At 41.2% G+C, this 20,820-nt stretch overlaps 1 protein-coding gene across 1 annotated transcript in view; it reads left to right on the top strand.

Annotated features, from left to right (window-relative positions):
* CDH17 (cadherin 17) overlaps positions 1-20,820 on the top strand; it is a 55,613-nt gene that overhangs the window by 17,050 nt on the left and 17,743 nt on the right. Inside the window, exons 4-12 of the mRNA XM_061607319.1 lie at positions 5,173-5,268; positions 5,415-5,552; positions 7,753-7,891; positions 8,780-8,938; positions 13,205-13,404; positions 15,786-15,920; positions 16,708-16,861; positions 17,343-17,558; positions 20,460-20,536. Of these exons, the coding sequence (XP_061463303.1) occupies positions 5,173-5,268; positions 5,415-5,552; positions 7,753-7,891; positions 8,780-8,938; positions 13,205-13,404; positions 15,786-15,920; positions 16,708-16,861; positions 17,343-17,558; positions 20,460-20,536 (1,314 nt within the window). The remainder of the gene's footprint in view (positions 1-5,172; positions 5,269-5,414; positions 5,553-7,752; positions 7,892-8,779; positions 8,939-13,204; positions 13,405-15,785; positions 15,921-16,707; positions 16,862-17,342; positions 17,559-20,459; positions 20,537-20,820) is intronic.

Raw genomic sequence — 20,820 nt, 5'->3', positions numbered from 1 at the left:
TGAAGAAAATGCACAGCAATTCTGTTAAGTTAAAAAACCTGAACTTTTTGAGTTATGGAGTGCAGGGGGTGGGCAGGGGCTGAACAGGAATAAACAAGAGGGGCATGTTTTGTTAGAGCTCTTGTACAGATGCCCTGCAAAAAGGGGGTAATTGAAGCATGGGTATTCCACATGAAGTGCTCAGTGTGGAGTCAGCCATAACTAGGTTTTGAAGGATCTACTAATTTTGATAAATAGAACCATGGAATAGCAGAGTTGGAAGGGGCCTATAAAGCCATTGAGTCCAAGCCCCCACTCAATGCAGGAATCCAAATCAAAGCATACTTCAACAGGTGGATGTCCAGCTGCCTCTTGAATGCCTCCAGTGTTGGAGAGCCCACCACCTCCCTAAGTAATTGGCTCCATTGTCGTACCACTCTAACAGTTAGAAAGTTTTTCCTGAAGTTCAGCCAGTTCTGGCTTCCTGCAGCTTGAGCCCATTATTCCGTGATCTGCACTCTGGGATGATCGAGAAGAGATCCTTGCCCTCCTCTGTGTGGCAACTTTTCAAGTACTTGAAGAGTGTAATCATATCTCTACCCAGTCTTCTCTTCTCAAGGCTAAATATGTCCAGTTCTTTCAGTCTCTCTTTATAGGGCTTTGTTTCCAGTCCCCTCATCATCCTTGTTGCCCTCCTCTGACCTGTTCCAGTTTGTCTGCATCTTTAAGTGTGGTGTCCAGAACTGGATGCAGTACTCAAGATGAGGCCTAACCAGTGCTGAATAAAGGGGAGCTAGTACTTCACATGATCCAACCTCATAAATTGTGCCGCCCTACAAGATCTGCCACTCAGGGCCTCCTCTCAGTTCCGTCAACTAAAGTGATTGGGTTGGTGAGGACTCGGGAGAGGGCCTTCTCTGTGGCGGCCCCCACGATTTGGAACTCCCTCCCAATAGATCTTCGACATGCCCCTTCCTTATATATATTTCGCTGAGGCCTGAAGACTTGGCTTTTCCATCAGGCCTTTATGAACTTGAGACTTCTAAGGTGAACTAGCTTCAGAATTGTATTACTGACAACTTTACTAAATATTGTAATTTTGCATTGTGCTGTACTGGTTATATTGTTTTTATTGTATCATATTTTACCATGTATTTTATCGTGCTTTATTGTACGCCACCTAGAGTGGCCATTGGCCAGATAGGTGGCCTATAAATTAAAGTTTATTATTATTATTATTATTTGGAAACTTTACTTCTGTTAATGCTGCCTAAAATAGAATTTGCCTGGTTTGCAGTCACATCTCACTGTTGGCTCATATTCAGCTTGTGATCATCAGCAATCCCAAGATCCTTCTCACATGTAGTATTGCTGAACCAAGTATCCCTCATATTATAACTGTGCACTTGGTTTCTTTTTCCTAGGTGTAGAACTTTGCACTATCCCTATTAAATTTAATTCTGTTGTTTTCAGCCCAATGCTCCAGCCTATCAAGATTCCTTTGAAGTTTTTCTGTCTTCCAAAGTATTAGCTATCCCTCCCAATTTGCAATTCTGATAAACATTCCCTGCACCTCCTCATCCAAGTCATTAATAAAAATGTTGAAGAGCACTGGGCCAAGGACTGAGCCCTGTGGTACCCCACTTGTTACTTCTGCCCAATTTGAGAAGGAACCATTGATAAACACTCTCTGAGTACGATTCTGGAGCCAACTGTGGATCCACCTGATAATTGTTCCATCAAGCTAATCAGAGTATCATGGGGCACTTGGTCAAAAGCTTTGCTGAAGCTGAGATATATTATGTCCACAGCATTCCCACAGTGTACCAGGAAGGTTACCCAATCAAAAATTGAGATTAGTCTGATTCCCTGAATACATGAAATAAATTGGTATAGTAATTTAGCACACATGTAATATTCTAAATGAATAAGATGGAAAAAATCTTTTGAGTATGTACATGGAGTTATTTTTTTTACCCACTCCTGATTGTAATTTATAGTTTGCAGATCAATTTAATTTAGCTCTGTTTTTTTTCTTTTTTCTTTTTAACTTTTTTCTTTTCTTTTCTTTTAAAAATTAATTTGTTACCAATTGTAATGTTGAAATAACAAAATAAAAGAATATGATTTGGGGGGGATTAGATAAAATCACTAAATCCATGTTGGCTTCTAGTAATCACTGTATTGTTTTCAAGGTGCTTACAGATTAACTGCTTTATAATCTGCTCCAGAATTTTCCCAGGGATTGATGGCAGTCAGACTGATTGGTCTGTATTTCCCTGGTTCCTCCTTTTTGCCCTTTTTGAAGATAGGGACAACATTAGCCCTCCTCCAGTCATCCGGCACTTCACCCATCCTCCATGATTTTGCAGAGATAATGGTTCTGAGAGTTCTTTAGCCAGTTTCTTAAACACTCTAGGATGCAGCTCATTGGGCCCTGCAGATTCGTTCAAAGTGATTAGGTATTCCTTGACCATTTGTCTATCAGTTTCAAGCAGCAATCATGTCCCTTCATCTTCACGTTTACCAGGAGAGTCATAGACCCTATTTTGGGAGAAGACTGAGCCAAAGTAGGAATTGAGCACTTCTGCCTTTTCTTTGTCATCTGTTGTCATTTTGCCATCCTCTTTGAGTAGCTGTACCAACATTTCTTTTCTCTGTCTTTTACTATGGATGTAGCTGCAGAAAGCTTTTTTTGTTGCTTTTAACATCTCTCGCTAACCCCAGCTCATTCTCAGCTTTAGCCTCCCTGACGCCATCCCTGCAATTCCGTGCTACCTGTCTGTACTCTTCCTTCATGGTCTGACCTTCCTTCCACTTCATGTATGTGTCCTTTTTTGTTTTCAGGTCATCTCTAAGCTTTTTATGAAGCCACACTGGCTTCTTCTTCTGCCTTTCACCTTTTTTCCTTGTTGGAATTTTTGGAATTGTGCCTTTAGAATTTCTTTTTTTAGAAACACCCACCCATTTTGGGCCCTTTATTAGGGTTGCTCGCCATCGAACGTTACCATTGTTCTGTGTTTATTAAAATAGGTTTCCTGAAGTCCAGGGTACACGTCTGGCTACTCTCAGTTTCTGCTTCCTTTAAAATCAAGAAAAATACAGCATGCTCCCTTTCCCCCAAAGTTCCCATAACTGCCACTTCATTCACCAAGTCGTCTCAATTGATTAGAATCAGGTTAAGGATAGCTGATCGTCTAGTTGCTTTCTCCACTTTCTGTAGGAGAAAGTTCTCTCCAGTACAAGTCAGGAATTTATTGGAAGGCCGTGTTTGGCAGAATTTGTCTCCCAACAGATATCAGGGTAATTCAAGTTCCCTTTAGTACTACATCATGCCTCCTCAAAACACTGGCAATTGGTTTTCTCCATGTCTAATTTTTCCAATCTTAAATTTACTTCTCCACATTTCTGCAGCAATTTGCACTATTTTTTTTAAAGTGTGCATGAAAATTCATCAGCATTCTGGAATTTCTACTAATATATTGATTTTTGTGAACATTGGTTGGTTGGAAAACTGCACTGTAAAGTTTGGATAAGTGTGAATTTTGAAGGATGACTGCGTATCAATTCTCATATTGTTTGGATAGGGAGAATTTGATAGATTTGGATTTAAATGCAAACTGCATCAAATTTCTCCCCCATCCCTAGCCATAGCTAAGATGATCCACGCCTATCAAGGTTGTGCTGCTCTTTCATAATTTTCTTTAAAAGGTGGAATAAATGGAATCCTAAAAGGAACAGAAGAAGAAGGGGGGAAAGCACAAGAGCAACAGTTGGATGACTTTGTTGTCTGTATGCTCCATAAAAAATGAGTGAAAAAGGGATGGTGATTCTGGATTTTAAACTCCTAGCATGCAAGCTGCTTGAGAGTTTATGCATAACAACTGCCCATCTGTTAGGGCAGTAGTCCTCAACCTTTCAGATCCAAGCATGCATTTCATGAGTTTGATGGAACCTGCTTCCAAGTAAGCATTTATAGGATTGCAGCTTTTCTTCCCGTTATACAGGCCTCGTTGTTCTAAGCAGTGCTAAGAAGTTTACAGATGTTCACAATATGCCAATTTTTCCTTTTCACCATTTTTGTATGGGGAATGTCAAAGCAAATTCAGATTTTTTTAAAACTCAAAAACCTAAAATTCAAATGCACTTGGATGTTGGCATCTCTTGATTGTTTTGACTTTGGCACACTTCATGTATGAAAATCGAGAAAATCTGTTACTGTCAAATATTAGATATTATTGCATGGTATCTATCAAATGCTATAAGAAGAAAATTCATTTCCACCCCACAAAGCAATGCCACCGTTTCTACAACAATTGCAGAGAATTACAATTATTCTGAACTGAAAGGAGGATCAAAGTTTCATTGCAATTAGTGATGGAAAGAACTATCAGTTTTGGTTCTCTTTTTCTTATTTTTCCAAACTGAAATGTAGTTCTTCACATTTCTGCAGCAATTTGCTACTTCAAAAAAAATCTTCATGAAAATTCCTCATCCTTTTAATGAAGATTTCTTCTAATAAAAACATTTTTGTCTACAGTTTTGACTAATGTACACATTTTTGCAAGCAATTTCCCCTAATATAATGTAATTTTATATTTTATTTTCTCTAACAGATTCATTTTTATTTATAAAAGTAAAGGTGTCCCCACACTTATAGGGCGAGTCGTTTCCGACTCTTAGGGTGACGTCTTGCGACGTTTACTAGGCAGACCGTATATATGGGGTGGGATTGCCAGTTCCTTCCCTGGCCTTTCTTTACCCCCCAGCATATGACGGGTACTCATTTTACCGACCACGGATGGATGGAAGGCTGAGTGGATCTCAACCCCTTTTACCGGAGATTCGACTTCCTCCTTCCGTTGGAATTGAACTCCGGCCGTGAGCAGAGCTTCCGCTGCGTTACTGCCGCTTACCACTCTGCGCCACGGAGGGTCTTGTTATTTATACTTACTCCTAATGTATGTATTTTTGTAATCATTTCTTAGGTGGGAGAACTGCATTGCAAAATTGGAATAAGTGCAGCTTTTGAAGAATTGCTGTGTTTTGGTTCTCATATTATTCTGGATAATGCAAATTTGATAGATTCAGGTTTAAGTGCAAACTAAATTGAATTTCTCTGCCATTTCTAATTGCAATGAATGAATATGGACGATATTAATAATCTGTAGCAATATCTTTTATTTCCTGCAGACTTTTTGCCAAAGTACAGATGACTTAACTGGGCCTCTGGAGGACAAGACTTTTTCTGTTCAAGAAGGCAGACTGGGAGTGCAGTATGTACATCGGGTAATCTGATGTATTGACTCTTCACTTTCCTTTTTAACAAATGTGGAAAATAATCAAACGTGTTTAATATTACTACTTCTGAAACAGAATACTGACAGAAGGAGGAGGAAGTGGAATTCTGATTTGTTTCTTTTTCTGTGTACTAGTTTACATTTCACTTTCCTACGGACAGCTTGAGACTAACTGGAGAGACCGACGGCATTGTATGTATTCGCCCCAAAGATGGCATTCTGTATCTTAATGGGTCTCTAGACTGGGAAACCAAAAATGTCTACAGGCTACAGGTAAACCCAAGATATAAGAAGTGTTTGTTATTATTCTATTTAAATTTCTCTAGGCTAACTGTAAGGGGATAAGCCCTCTCAAGGTGGCTTATATATATAAAAAATTGCAACTATAACCATACAATCATTAATAGAAGCGAGCCATAAAAGCAAAAATAAAATAAAACAAAATAAGAAAAATAAATCTATCTCAAACAACACTAATCCATCACAATGGTTTTAGGAACACAGGAAGCTACCCTATATTGAGTCAGACTGTTGATCAATCTCTCTCATTACTGTTTACACTGACTAGCAGTGGCTTCCCAGGACTTCAGAGAGGGGACATACCCAACCCTACCTAGAGATGCCAGGGACTGAACCTGGATCTGTTTGCATGCAAGGTGGATGGTCTACCACTGATGTATGGCCCTTCCCTTTAGAACCAATATTGTGCTAGAGCGAATGGAGGCATTCAGTGCACTGTCTGGCCTGACTTTGTGGGATCAGTTTCTGTAGTTACTGCAGCTAACTATATGCTCTCTTGATTCTTGCTCTTCTTGGGCGATTAGACCTTGCCTGGGGTGTTGTGACCAAGTGGGTCCAGGGTGTAGTTAATGTGTCTTAGCATGTGAAGGAGTGGTGCCTGCTGCCCTTAAAGAGATGATGGTCCATTCCCTTGGACCCATTGGTTAATGACAATTACTGCACAGTCACTAATCACCACCAGCATTTTGGGGAGGTTAATCAAAAGAGTCGTGGTGACTCAGGGGCAGGCACTCTTGGGGGATATTGATTATCTGGACCCATTCCAGTCCAGGTTCAGGCCTGGGTTCAGGACTTCGGCTGCTCTGATGAATGACCATTATCGAGAGAAAGATGGAGGAAGTGCAACCCTGTTGCTTTTTTTTTAATCTGACCCTTTCTGGAGTTGCTTTGGTTTCCTGCCACAAATAACAAACACTATTAAAGGTTGTGTGACACAGACAGGGAAGCAGAATGCAACACAGTGCTATATGCTCAGTGCTCAGTGCTATATGCTCAGTGCATGCCAATTCCTCCCCTCCCAAAACAAATCCATGCCTATCAAGCTTGATGGTCTCTGTGTTTACTGCCACAGCCTCAGCCACTGAGGAGAAGGCAGGGTTGGATGTAAGGAAGGTTGGACTTTAAAAAAACAACCACCACCATGGAGTTGGTGTTTCTTTGTCACTATGAAGCAGAGGTGGAGAAACCACAATGGAATTTTCATATTACCCATAATATGCAGTTCCACCTTAACTCACTCCCTAACAGAGTACAGTGATACTTTAGTTAACCAATCCTCCAGGAACCAAGCTCCTTTTAAGAAGCCTTTTTAAAAGGTGAAACTGACTAGCTTTGCTTTGCTATGGATAAACTTTCAAGCCTGTGCCTTTGCTTTAAAGTGAAACTGACCAGCCTGTCTTTGCTTTGCTATCAATAAACTGATAAGCCTGTGCCTTTGCTTTGCATTAAAGAGATCTCTTGCTTTCTCCCAGGGCTGGGGAGGGAAGGATCCAATAGGATTCAGAGGAGAAGAAGGAGTGGGAGTGGGTGGGTCCTGGGTAGGCACCCTTTATAGCTTCTTGAAGCTGTCCCCACCATCTATGAGCAGGTATAAAACCTATCCCTCTTCTTTCCATGTTATTCCTACTTCTGGTACCAAAGTTTCTGTTAAAGAAGTAATGTCCAGGAATGCATCTACTTTGTTAACTGAGGTATTACTGTAATCTTAACTATAGGAAGCCAGTGTAACTTGGGCCAGTGTAAGTTGCCCCAATTCGAAACTCTGTTCAGGAGTTTCTGGGAGGGATTACTGCTGGCTGAACTACCAGCCATGTTGAGAACTCATCCCATAGGGATTGGAATAGGTCAAAGTCTCTCCTTGCCATCTCATGCCTCTGGAACACCCCTTTTTGGGGCCTTACCCCAGTGTAAGTTCCATCAGCTGAGCCCCGGCTGAACCAGCATAGCCCCAGCTCAGCCGGGATGAGGGAGTTATGCTGGTGTAGCCCCAGCTGAGCCATGGCTCTGCCAGGACAACCTAAGATCCACCAACTTCAAACTCTGCTCATCCTGGAGGATCTTGGGTTTGGATTGTGCTGTAACTCACTAACTCAAGCATGGAAGGAAACAATTAACTGACTTACTGATTGACCTTGTTTTAATACATCTTTTTTCTCTACCTCCCCTAAATTAGGTGGAAGGTCTGAATGCAAATGGGCAGAGAGTGAGAGGCCCGTATTCTATCACTATAAATGTGAAAGATGTCAATGACAACCCTCCCCAATTTGGTCAGAAAACATACTTTGCATCAGTGAGGCAACACTCCCGCCCAGGTATTCCCTGCCTTCTCCCCATATTTATTTGAGTGTATACTTAGGCCTCCTAGAGGCTCAGGATGTTTAACAAATACACCATTAAAAGTAACGTAAAACTGTGATGGTCAAGCTGTGTCCACTTGGTGTATTTTGTTGAATGGCTTGGGACACTGATAAAAAATGTTCAGTGGAAGAACTGAACATTTCATGTAGCTATTTCATTACTGAAGAGGCTAGAAGCTTCCTGGGCTTCACTCTGCATACAGCTGCAGTGGAGATATCACAGGAGCCCCAACCTCATGATTCTCCCCACTGCATGCATACATGTTTCAGTTATGTGGAGCATGTACTAAGGAAGAGATTGCCTGTCTGGAGTCTTGGCTGGGGAGTGGCTCTCAGACCAGGCTGGGGTGATATACTCTCCTGCATCTTTTCAGGTGTATATCATCGAGTCTGGTCTAACCATCCCACATCCTTTTTTCTCCCCCTCTGGGCACTGTAGAGGGAGCAGCTGGGAATGTGACCCCGAAAGCTGAAGAAATGGAGATTCAAAGGACATAAAATAAGAAGGCTAATGCAGAGTAGGTAAACAGTAACCATGAAGCCCAGAAAGTTAAAAGTCCCAGTGTGAAAGGTTGTTATTATATTTTTACCTAGGGTGCTAGAAAGGCTAAAGCCAAGAAGGCCTGTTGCTGATGTTTCCATTTTATGAGCCCAGGAACCTTGCTTTTAGTTGCCTAAATTATGACTGCCCTATTGTTCTGAAGGCATTGCCTAGTTCTGAAGAGGTTGCCTGGTTTCCTTAAACCAGGAAGTCATGGATGACACTCAGCTTTCAACAGAGAATGACTCCTTCTGTTTCCATCTTTTTAATGTGTTTTTCTTTTTCTTTTTACATTCAAACAGGAAAACCCTTCATATATGTTACTGCTTCTGATCGTGATGATCCCAACACTCCACATGCGCAGCTGAGCTACAGCATTATTAAACATTTTCCCGACCCTTATAACCAGATGCTTTTCCAAATTAACAACATCACAGGAGCAATTTCCACAACTCTTGCTGGTAGGCAAGTCTACCCTCACTGGAACCAAGTTCAAAATAACTAAGCAGCCTGTCTTGAAAAGTCTGGGCTAGCCTTAATTCATTAGTCTTTAATGTGTTAACCACAGGTTACAACAAAAAGCATTTAACAATAATTATAAAAATATTAATAACATAAAATCTTAATTGTGTAACATATTAATGAACAGAAAATTTGGCTCTTGCTTTGGCAAATCTTGCCACTGCTAAAAGAGTTGTATTATTACTAGAAGCTAACAAGAAATCAATTTTTTGCAAATCAGACCAGTTGGCTTTCTCCTCAAGAAGTGGATCTTAAAATATATTTCAAATCACAGCGATAATTTTCAGTAAAATAATATGGTACATCATCCACAGAGACACTGTCAAAAGGACAATCCAGATTTAGTTAATAACATAACGCTGTCAAGTCTGTCACTGTTTCACATTTCTAAATGTTTTATTTTTGAGGGGAAACAGCAGCTTTGCAAATGTGCCTTAAACTGCTGAGTGAATTCTCAGTAAAACCAATAGCAAAACATCCTATATTTTTAGTAAATGTGAGATCGAATGCTTAGCTACTCATAGGGCTCATCCAGATGACTGCAAAATGTGTGACATGCTCACTATGTGTGTTCATTATTTTTCGGTCGTCCAAATGACGTCTCGCGCTGTTATGCATTTTCATGGGTTAAATCCGCTCCTTGCAATATCGGCAAAAATGCTATTTGCTGTTTAAAATCGGGAATCATCCGCTGTGCCTTCAGGAGTTAGGATGCAATACCGCGGACTTTACAGCTGATGGGCGGTTCTTGGGCGTTTCCCCTTGCCCCTTCTCCTCATTCCAGCCAATCACGTATCTGCACTTTTGCGCATGTGCGAGAATAAGTCCGGGAAAATTGAACCAATCATCGCAATGGTGGGGTGTTGGGGGTGTGTGTCTGCAACTACTGCGCAGATGCATTTAATTTTTTGCCAGCCTGCAAACTGGGTGCTGCTCTGAGTGAGATCTGCAATGCACAGCAAGTGGTCAGTTTCAGCCTGCCTCCCAAAAGCTTTGTCAATTTCATTCTACTTGCTGGGATTTTTGCTTCAAATCAGAAAAGCATACAATGGTTTAAGTGTAATATCGCAAATACAAACAAGAAAAGGGCTTCTGGTCAGTTTCAAGCCTGCTCCGGAAAGCTTTGTCAATTTCATTCTCCATGGGAAGGAAAGGGAGAAGGGGGGGGTGACACGTTTCTTGCTTTTTTGGAGAAATAAGTGCAATTGCCAGCGTGTGTATCTCCTTAAATATCAATAAAGGCAGAAAAGCATACATTCATTTAAGCATAATATCGCAAATACAAACAAGGCAGGCGTGAAACCGACCAGCAGCGTTTCCTTCCGAGGCGAGAACTCCTTTACAGCCATATTGTGCTTCATTGCAAAGGGGGAGAGGAGCATACGTCATTTTTTTGCTGACCAATTGGTTGATAGGGGGAGGTTTTAGAGGCGGAGCTTGGAAAAAGCAAAAAGAATGTAGGGTTCTTACCGCTATGTGTGCGGGTGCAAGAAAGCGTTTTTTTTAATTGGGAAAGAGCGAACTAAAAAGCAAAGTGAGGACTATCAGATGACAAACCGAATATGGAAACCGTGGATTATCCCGCTCCGTTTGGATAAGCCCTTACTTAACTGTGCTGTCCTCCTTATCCATGAAATGTAAGAAGCCAGAAAAAGACACCCCCCAGACACTAGTTCCATACAGATGTAATGAAAGATCCATGTAAATTCTGGCTTGCAAAGCTGGAGACAGACTTAGAAACTTGCATCCCTCCCTCCCTCTCTCCCTCCTCTCCTCTCCTCTCCTCTCCTCTCCTGTCCTCTCCTGTCCTCTCCTGTCCTCTCCTCTCCTCTCCTGTCCTCTTTGGACTGAATTTCTCCTCTCTTCCCTTGCCAGTATTAGCCATAGTTGAGTTTTACAAGTGCAGTGATGCTAACCATAGTTTATGCTAATTCTGGTTCCTTCACAAACCATCATTTGAAATCAGTTTCAAATGGATTTGCATCATGGTTACAAAGGAAATACTAAACAGTTGTGTTTTTGATCCTTGCCCTTCTTGGCTTTTACAAGGTGCCAAAGTGGACTTGTCAAATGGATGGTGGGAGTGATTGATGCTTCCTTGCGGGAAGGTATGGTCTGAGCATTATTTAAAAAGGCAGTAGTTAGACTACTGCTGGAAAAAACAGTTTTTAGTTCCACCACCATAATGAAGAATTTCCAATCAGTTTCAAACATCTTTTGGGCAAGATCTTTTAATGTGTAGTTGGTTCATAGCTCAAGGTTTTTCTGGTTTATATGGATTATCTATCCATCTTCAGTCCTGGTTTTGATATGAAACCAGCCTTGTTTGTTGGTGGATGATTGATGCCGGGAACTGAACAGGGGAAATGCATGGCTGTTGGTTCTGCCAGCATGTTATCCTTCTGGGCCACCTGGCTGGGATATGACTTGAGACCACAGTGTTATGATGGTTCTGGACCTTCTTAGAAGTTTGGTCCCAAGAAGATGGTGTTGTGGGACTGTTATTCTTCACCTTGGCAATACGTTTATGGTACCCCTCAATCTACTATTCTGTCCCTTATGCTGTTTAACATCTAACTGAAACCACTGGTAGAAGTTATCTGAAGATCTGGAGTGTGGCATCACCAATATGTGGATGACACTGAACCCTATCTCTGCTTTCCAATCCATGGAGGTTGTTGAAGCTCTAAAATTTTACTAGAGGTGGTGATGGACTGGATGTGAGCAAACAAATTGAGACTTAATCCTGACAAGACATAGGTGCTGCTGATCAGTTGAAATGCTTATCTGGGAATAGAAATTCGACCAGTGTCGAATAGGATTGCACTCCCCTTAAAAATGCAAGCAGTCTGGGGATGCTTCTGAACTTATCCTTATCCCTGGATGCTCAGCTGATTACATTTAAAGCCCTTGATGGTTTGGGACCAGGTTATCTGAAAGACTGCCTTGCCCTCCCATATGAACCTGGCTGCATGCTAAAGTCATATGCAGAGGCCCTCTTAAGTGTTCCAGCCATCCCAGTGGTCTGTCTTATCAGGAAGAGGGAAAGAGGGCCTTCTCAGTAGCCATACGAAGGATCTGATATCCCTCCTAAACAAAGCTTGTCTTGCTCCATCTCTAATTGCATTCAACCATATGGAAAAGACCTTTCTTTTTAAGAAGCCTTTTGCATAGGCCACACATTCAATCTAGTTTTAGGATGCAATCCTAACTCCCCCCCCCCAGCAGTAGGTAGGTTCGGCCATGTTCGGTAGGTAGCAGGAGATCAACTTAGCTGGAATAGCTGGGCAGAGGACATCTCCACCTAAGCCAACCCTCCTCCCCAGCCCTTCATAAGGGAGGGCTTGGATTACTTTACCCAGGTATTATTTTTCCCTGCTGTTTGTATGGAATATGCATTTCATAGAATCATAGAATAGCAGAGTTGGAAGGGGCCTATCAGGCCATCAAGTCCAACCCCCTGCTCAATGCAGGTATCCAAATCAAAGCATTCCCGACAGATGGCTGTCCAACTGCCTCTTGAATGCCTCCAGTGTCGGAGAGCCCACTACCTCTCTAGGTAATTGATTCCATTTCCGTATGGCTTTTATTCAATATATTTTTAATCTCAGTGTTTCAAGGTGAATTTGTACTGTCAATTTGAATTTTATCATTTTTCTTATATGTTGGGAGCCATCTTGAACTATTTTGTAGGTAAGGTAGGTTATAATTTTAAAATAAAATAAAACAAACACCAGTGAAGGATGCGAGAGAGGAATTCATGCCAGAGAGGGAAGGAGAGAGTAAGAGGAAGTGTGCAATGCGAATTGATGGGATTTCTCCCCCATTCCTAAGGGAGTGTGCCTTCTCCTTGACTGGTAGACCATGGTTTGCAAGGAATGAGTATCATGGATACACTAGCAAACAAAGGGGGGGAGAGAGAGAGAGCAAGAGAAAAAAATCTAAAGTAGACAGTATGGTAACTAGTACTGATGTATAGCTAAGCCGTGGTTAATGGTGCAATGGAAAGAGAGAGGGAATTTGCTCTGGAGTCCAGAAGGAAAGTGCATGTTTCTGTTTTTTACTTTTAAAGCCATTGTTATTCCTACTTTGGAAGCTGTTACTTGCAACATTTGCAATGTTACATTTGCACAGGGGCTTTATCAAGAGAATGTCAGCACCAGTTAAATAATGGCAATTGTTTTCATTTATTCTCTGATTTCCAGGAGCTCGTTCTCTAAATCCAGCTGATGAGATCACTTATACTATTGCTGTGAGAGTAAAGGATATGGCGGGACAGTCAGTGAATTCCTTTGCCAGTGAAGCTGATGTGTTTGTCACTGTGACAGAAAACCTCTGGAAGTCTCCTCCACTAGTAAAGATCAAGGAGAACTCTACGGAGCCCCACCCCATGAGCATCACTCGAGTAAGATCTTGAAATGACCAGCAAGCTCAGGAACTGAATAAATCATCCAAAGAGTGAGGGCAGATCCACACCATACATTTAAAACACATCCAATGCACATTTAAAACACATGACTTCCCCCAAAGCAACCTGTAGCTCTGTGAGGGTTTCCCCCTCACAGAGCTACAAATTCCTAGCAATCTTAAAAAACTATAGTTCCCATGATTCTTTGGGGGAAGTCACATGATTTAAATGTGCATTGGATGTGCTTGGACTTTCAGTTTCATATGCAATAAGGTTGGATCACTAGAGAAAGTGCTGAACAGAGAGACAGAGCAGAAAGCAAAGTTGAATGTAACTATATTTTTATAATTGGTTTTATACTTGTAAACTGCTTTGCAATGATTTTGGCAAGTAAGAGGTATAATAATAATAATAATAATAATAATAATAATAATAATAATAATAATAATAATAATAATAATAATATAGCTAAAATCTTATTCCTCTGGTCACAAAGAGGGCTAAAAATCAAAGGGAAGAGATTCAGGAGATAAAATAAAGTATTTATTCACCTGACACGTAATATGGAATTCACTGCCCACAGCACAGTTACAGTCATTAGCTTAGACCAGCCATTCTCCACCTGGCTTTTCCAGGTGTTTTGGACTACAACTCTTATTGGCCCCAGCCAGCATGGTCGTGTTGTCTGGGGCTGATGGGAGTTTCACCCAAGACATCTGTAGCATACCAGGTTGGGAAAGATTGGCTTTGAAATAGGATTGATGGAGGGTATGTCTAACAAAGACTGGTGGTCATGATGGAGCCTCTATATTCATATGCCACTAAATACCATTTGAAGGAGAGCAGCAGCAGTGGATGGTTATTGCCTTCACGTCCTGCTTGTGGACTTCCTAGAGGGATCTTATTGGCCACTGTGGGCAAGAAGATGCTGGATTAGAGGGATCTTGGCCTGATCCAGCAAGGCTCTTCTTGTGTCCTTAGCACTTCTAAAATTTCTGATCCCTTATTATTATTTATTTTATTTATTTATTAGATTTCTATCCCGCCCTTCCTCCCAGTAAGCCCTTGACCTGCACTGAGCAGGGGGTTGGACTTGATGGCCTAATAGGCCCCTTCTGACTCTGCTGTTCTATGATTCTATGACTTTCCCTCTCAGAATTACCTTTATGTGCAGTTGCTTTTATGTCGCAGTTGTTAGAGGGGGCATTCCAAGAATGGGCATTACTACTGAATCATCAATACAATGAGCAGGTAGGGGTTGCAAAATATATTATATTATATTGTTATGTTTTTATATGTTTGTAAGCCTCTTTATGGTGCAATTTGGGCCAAAAAGTGGAAGAGAAGCATCTTCAATAAAAGGGTAGAGCAATTCAAACTGCCAGAATAATTTACACTGGTTAAATTATGCTGGTGCAACTTACTCTTGTACCAAACTCTGTTCAGGAGCAAGGCTATTGTTGGCTGAGCTAACCCAAGCCTGGCAGAGGAAAATCAAGCCTTTAAAATAGAGTTTGACTTACACCACCCTTTTTGCCAGTGTATTTTTCACTGGGTTGCCGGGTCATGTGACTGGGCTGAATAGAGTTTGGCATAGGAATGAGTCTCCCCGTATCCCATCACACCCTTGCCGTGCCCCCAGAATGCCCCTTTTCCAGGAATTATCCCAGCCGCATTTCAGTCAGCTGAGCCTTGGCTAAGCTGGCTGAGCAGTGGCTGAGTCAGAATGGAGGACTTATGCTGGCATATATGCGGCTGAGCCAGGATGAGGGACTTCATCTGGAGATCTGCCCATTCCAAGCTCCGCTCATCCTGGCAGATCTTGGGTTTATGTTGCTGCCGGAATAGGAGAAGGTTATAACAGATCTGCTTGCATTTTAAACCTATTTATGTGTTGAAGCAGTAAATCAGCATAAAAATATGATGGTATCACATCTCAATACCATAATAATATTATTATTATGTTACAAATGTATAAACTGACCCTGAGGCCATCAGAATGGTGTACAAGATAAAAATAAAATAAAATTTAAAAAATTCAAATTAAAATAATTTCTACAAACTTGAAAAACAATAAAACCATTACTATAGTTGTACAATTAAATGACTGGATCACACTTCAGGGAAATCTTTCTTAAGCAAAAACATTGTCAGAAGGTGCCTAAATATCATGATGCTAGGCACCTGTCTAATTTCAGCTGGTTATTGATTCCAGAGGACTGGAGCTGCAACGCCAAGAGCTCATTTTCTAGTACAAGCTAAGTGCACTTCTGGGACATGCGGTACTTTCAGCAATGCCCCATCTGAGGAGTGCAGTTGCTGGGTAGGGAGATATGGAGAATTTAAAGCAGCTGTTTTACTCTTCTTTGAAATGTCAGGTACAGTGGAATGATCCAGGTGCAAAATATGAAATCAAGCCGAAGGAGAGGCCACCTACTAAACTCCCATTTATGGTTGACCGTAACGGGACTGTTTATGTAACTGAACCACTGGACAGAGAAGAAAAAGAAACAGTAAGAATGGGGAAGCAAAATGTCTACATGTCACTGTTGCTACTTCTAATGTTACCCTTTGGTGATGTAGTTTGCATTGACTTTACACTAAATCAGGGATGGGGAATCTGTGGATGTGTAGATGCTCTTGGACTTCATCTCCAGTCGGCCCTAGCCACCACAGCCAATAGTTAGCAACGATGGGAATTGTAGTCCAGCAACAACTGAAGGATTGGGTGAATGTCAATTTTGGTTTCTCTCATTTTTTTCCAATCTTAAGGATTGTATTAACGAAAACCCATTGAAATTAATGAGCTAAGTTAGTCATGTCTGTCAACTTCAGTAGGTCTACTCTGAGTAGGGCTAGCATTAAATACCACCCAAAGTTGTGTTCGACTCATTTCTGCATCAGTTTGAGAATTTTTTCAAAGATGTCCTGAATATTTGTAGACATTTTTGTTTGCATTTCTCCTAACTTGCAATTTTGGCAAGCAATTTCCCCTAATACAATGCATTTTTATAATGTACTCCCTAATGTGCAGCACATTATTTTCACCAATGTACACATTTTGTGCACAATTTCCCCTATGTGTGCTTTTTTGTATACATTTTTTGTTGCTGGAGAACTGCAAATTTCAAAGGATAGAATCATGCATTGATTCTGGAAGTGCAAATCTGGAAGGCTTCGATTAAAATGTGAACGGGACAAATTCCTCCTACCCCACCCCTAGCTACAGGTTCTCCAACCCTGCACTAAAATCAACTTTTACTATTGTTGCAATTCCTAATCACAATATTCCTATTTTAGTATTCATTTTATGTGATTGCAAAAGATGAAGACGGAGACATACAACTGTCCTACCCATTGACTATTAATGTCACAGTAGAAGACATCAATGACAATCCTCCTGTGTGTGGCAAAGCTTTGACTAAATTTGAAGTTCAGGAGAATGAACCTGTAGGTAAGAAGGCACTATACTGGAAATTTAACACAGAGCTCCTTTGGAAACCAAATGGCTGAAGTGTGTTGACTTTAATCGCAATGCCAGTGGCTTATAAGCAAAGGTGCAATCACTTTGGATTTGGACAGCTGTACCTAGATGCATACATGGTGCATTGGTCCCTTGCCTGCATGTCTACACCACTGGCAGCTGTGACAATTATGGAACCACTTCAGGCTCTTTGTCGTACATATTGAAAATATTGTCTTTTATGTTTAGCTATTTCCTTCTCAATTAATTGCTTGTGATTGGTTCCTGAAATATTTTTACTAGCACTGCAAGGCTGTAATCCTATACATACGTACCTGGGAGTAAGCCTCACTGAAGTCAATGAGGCTTATCTCTAAGTAGATGCATACACTGGCTTGCATGGTAACTTGCTTTGTTTTCATTTGACTAATTTGGCTGCTTGACTAATTTCAATTTTCTCTGCCACCACCAGGAAATTTAATAGGAATTATTGAAGCTTCAGACAGGGATCAGGCAAACACTCTTAATTCCCGCTTGCAGTACTACATTGTGGATCAGAGCCCCAAAGTGCCTCTCGACAATATGTTCCGCATTGAATCAGGAACTGGGATAGTCAACTTGTTTAGCTCTGCATTAAACATGCAGGTAGCCTCTAATTACTCTTTGAAGGTGGAAGTGGTGGATCCAGGTCAGTATACCATGCATAAATTTCCATACACCCCCCTCTTCTTCATGACAGTTTAGATTCTTTAGAACAAAGTCTGTGCAAGATCTTAAAAATAGGTGCATTATAGGAAAGACCAGTTGCTCCTACTGAATTTTCTGTTGGCTTTCTTTGTAATAAAATATTTATTTAGGTAATTTATATACCACTTCACATTTCAGAAAAATCTCTAAATGATTTACAAGTATTTCAGACAAAGCAGACATAGTAAATACAATAAAATATTGCAGATAAAGCAAACAAAAACAGCAAAATGTACACCAGAAAGATCCCATCATTAAAATAATACAGTCAGCAACAGAACAGGATACCCCCCCAACATTAGAAAAGGCCTGAGTAAATAAGAAAATACGGAAAGCCCTCTAGTTCAGCATCCTATTCTCACAGTGGCCAACCAGATGCCTATGGGAAGCTTGCAAGCAGGACAGCTAACTTTTAACAGGAGGGTAGACTTTTGTGTGGAAGGACTGTGAGCTCAGTTTTGTCCTAGTAAAGAAAAGAAAAGGTGAGGTACAGAAGGTACTCAGAGCCACCCTGTTCTTTAATTCTAACCACCTGGCTCTGGTTGGTAGATCCTGGATTTCTTGTAAAAAACGAAGTATATCTGACAAGCCTGAAGTTTGCATGTCTATCCTGATTTAGAGAGGTAGCATCTTCTGGGCAAATCCTAAGTGAAGTGAATCAGCGATACACTTGTGGATTAAGCATGCCCACTGTAAAGGGAGGGGGCATGTCTACACAGAAGGCTGACTTGCTTCTCGGAAGGTGTGGAGAGAAGGGGGGTTCTTAACAAAACCCACTTGCCACTCCAGTGGTTTTTCTAAATCTGTTCCACTACCACAATTTAATATCACTTATACATTTTGAATAATTCTGGTAACTGTGGAATATAGGCATGGTACAAAGCCAGTCACATACAGTTAATCTACTATAATATAAGATTATGTTGTGCACAATCTATGTGTTTAATATAGTATTGTCTCTTTAAATGGATATACACTTTGCTAACTTGTTATCGTTACCTAAATATTTACAGCTTATTTTACATAACTATTCCATATACCAAGACAGCTTTGAGGTAGCAGTTAACTACTCTGTCAAAATTATTTTGCTGGATTGCACTTGTGTTTACTCAATCCCAGTTAAGCCTCACCAACACTGTAACTGAGGACTTTTGTTGAAGTCTCTGTTTCAGTCCCTACTGACCTATTAAAGTGTAGGTCTCTTTTGCTGTCCTGTCCAGAAATCTTCCTCTGGCTCGCTTACCAGGCACCAGAGCCTAGCATTCCACACTGCCTCTCACTTCTCCCTCAGGTTATTTCCTTGTCTTTTTAGCCTAAGTCAAGTGATTCAGCTATCCCAGCAAGTCTTCAGCCACCAAGCCACTCTGTCTTCCACTCAGGTCTTCTTTCTTCTGCTGCTGTTTTCTTCTTCTGGCTGTCCACCAACCAACACAAACTGAGTCTGACTGGCTAGAACCCAGCCATATATTCACTTCAAGGAGGGAGGAGTCAAGCCCCAGCCAATCACACTGTCTAACTAAGAATTCTAAACTTGCAACTACCAGTCACAATTGGCATACCTTCTGTCTTTCTTTTGCATACTGAGAGTTCTATCTCCAACCTCTCCTCAGCTGTCAGTTAAGGTCCTCCAGTGACAGTTAACTCAACAGTTAACTCAACCTTCACTTGACCAGACAGATGACTTTCCCCCATCAAACACATTACAATGGACATTATGACACAAATGACAGAATACATTAAACAATACCCAGTTTAAACAAACAGGGTTTTGTCCAAAGGCAAGAAGAATGAATTCATAAATACAAGCATGATAGAGAGGCAGCCTCAAAGGAGATCAAATCAGATGGCAAATAGGCGGAACCGGGGCCAGACTTGGTTGTAACATTAGCCACAACTTTGAATCCCATGAATGGAATTCTCCTCTTTATTTAAAAGACCACAACAAAACTCACAACAGATGGTGAGGCAGGGGATCCCTATTGGATTGTGGCATAAGTTGTTTTTAATCCTTTCCCACACACTTTTCCCACAGAAAGTTGCCCCTCTGTTGTAGTCCCAATATGGATCTGCCCCCCACCCTCCAGTGCAGTTGCTGTGAGGTGCTTTTTTTTATTAAAGATTTTTTAAAAATCAGGAGAAACCCAATCCTGGGTCTTAAGGATCTGGCTAATATCACCTCTGGTTTGAACCTTAGTTGCCCTCAGAGCTTGGAAAAGTTACTTTTTTAAAACTACAATTCCCATGAGCCCCAGCCAGCATGGCCACTGGATTGGGCTGATGGGAGTTGTAGTTCAAAAAAAAGTAACTTTTCCAAGCTCTGGTTGCCCCTAAAGCAGAAATGGCTCACTGGGTGGGGCAGAGCCACTATGCTAGTTTCCTGGCAGGTAGGTTACTGGGGCTTACCAGGAGGGAGAGGGGTGAGTCAGCAGAGAGATTGGCGCAATGCAAATGCACTGGCAGGAGCAATGGATCAGCTCTGCCTGTGCATTTGTACTGCATGGACTTCCCACTGCTTTACCCATCCCCCACTCTGTCCTGGTAAGCTACAGCAACCCTTCAGCAAATTATTTTCTCTCAGCCTCAGTTCTCCACCTGAAATACAGCAACAATAGTAACTTATCCTGCACAGCTGTTGTAAGGACTATATTCCTTGATAATACACAATTCTGAATTTTTGAATGCTGTAAAGAATTCTAGAAATGCCATTAGCATTATTGGCTTCCTCGTTAATTGCTTTATGATGTTGAAAGCAGGCTTGAAGTATTTTGGCAGAAATGTCTGAGCATTCCTGTTCTATACAGAATGGCTTGCATTTGATCCTGCTGTATGCTTTTGCCAACAGTATTCCGAACACTGTGTGATGTACAGATAAATATCATTGATATAAATGATCGGATTCCAATCTTTGAAAAATCAGATGTGAGTATTCTTTTAACTATTTTTGCTTTTGAAGTAGCTAGAAAACATCTCATGCTTGAGCAGAGATCAGAGGTTCCGAGCTTGGGGGTACTCCTGAATCCAACATTGTCACTGGAGGCTCAGATAGCCTAGGTGGCTAGCAGTGCTGATTTCCAGCTCCAGCTGGTTTGCTAGCTAAGCCCCCTTTTGGACAGAGATGACTTGGCCACAGTACTCCATGCTCTGTTAACTTCTAGACAGGAACATTGCAATGTACTCTACATGGGGCTGCCCTTGAAGACAAC

This window comes from Rhineura floridana, chromosome 1 (genome assembly GCF_030035675.1).
Source record: "Rhineura floridana isolate rRhiFlo1 chromosome 1, rRhiFlo1.hap2, whole genome shotgun sequence".
Taxonomy (NCBI): Eukaryota; Metazoa; Chordata; class Lepidosauria; order Squamata; family Rhineuridae; genus Rhineura; species Rhineura floridana.
This window is presented reverse-complemented; position numbering and strand designations above follow the sequence as displayed.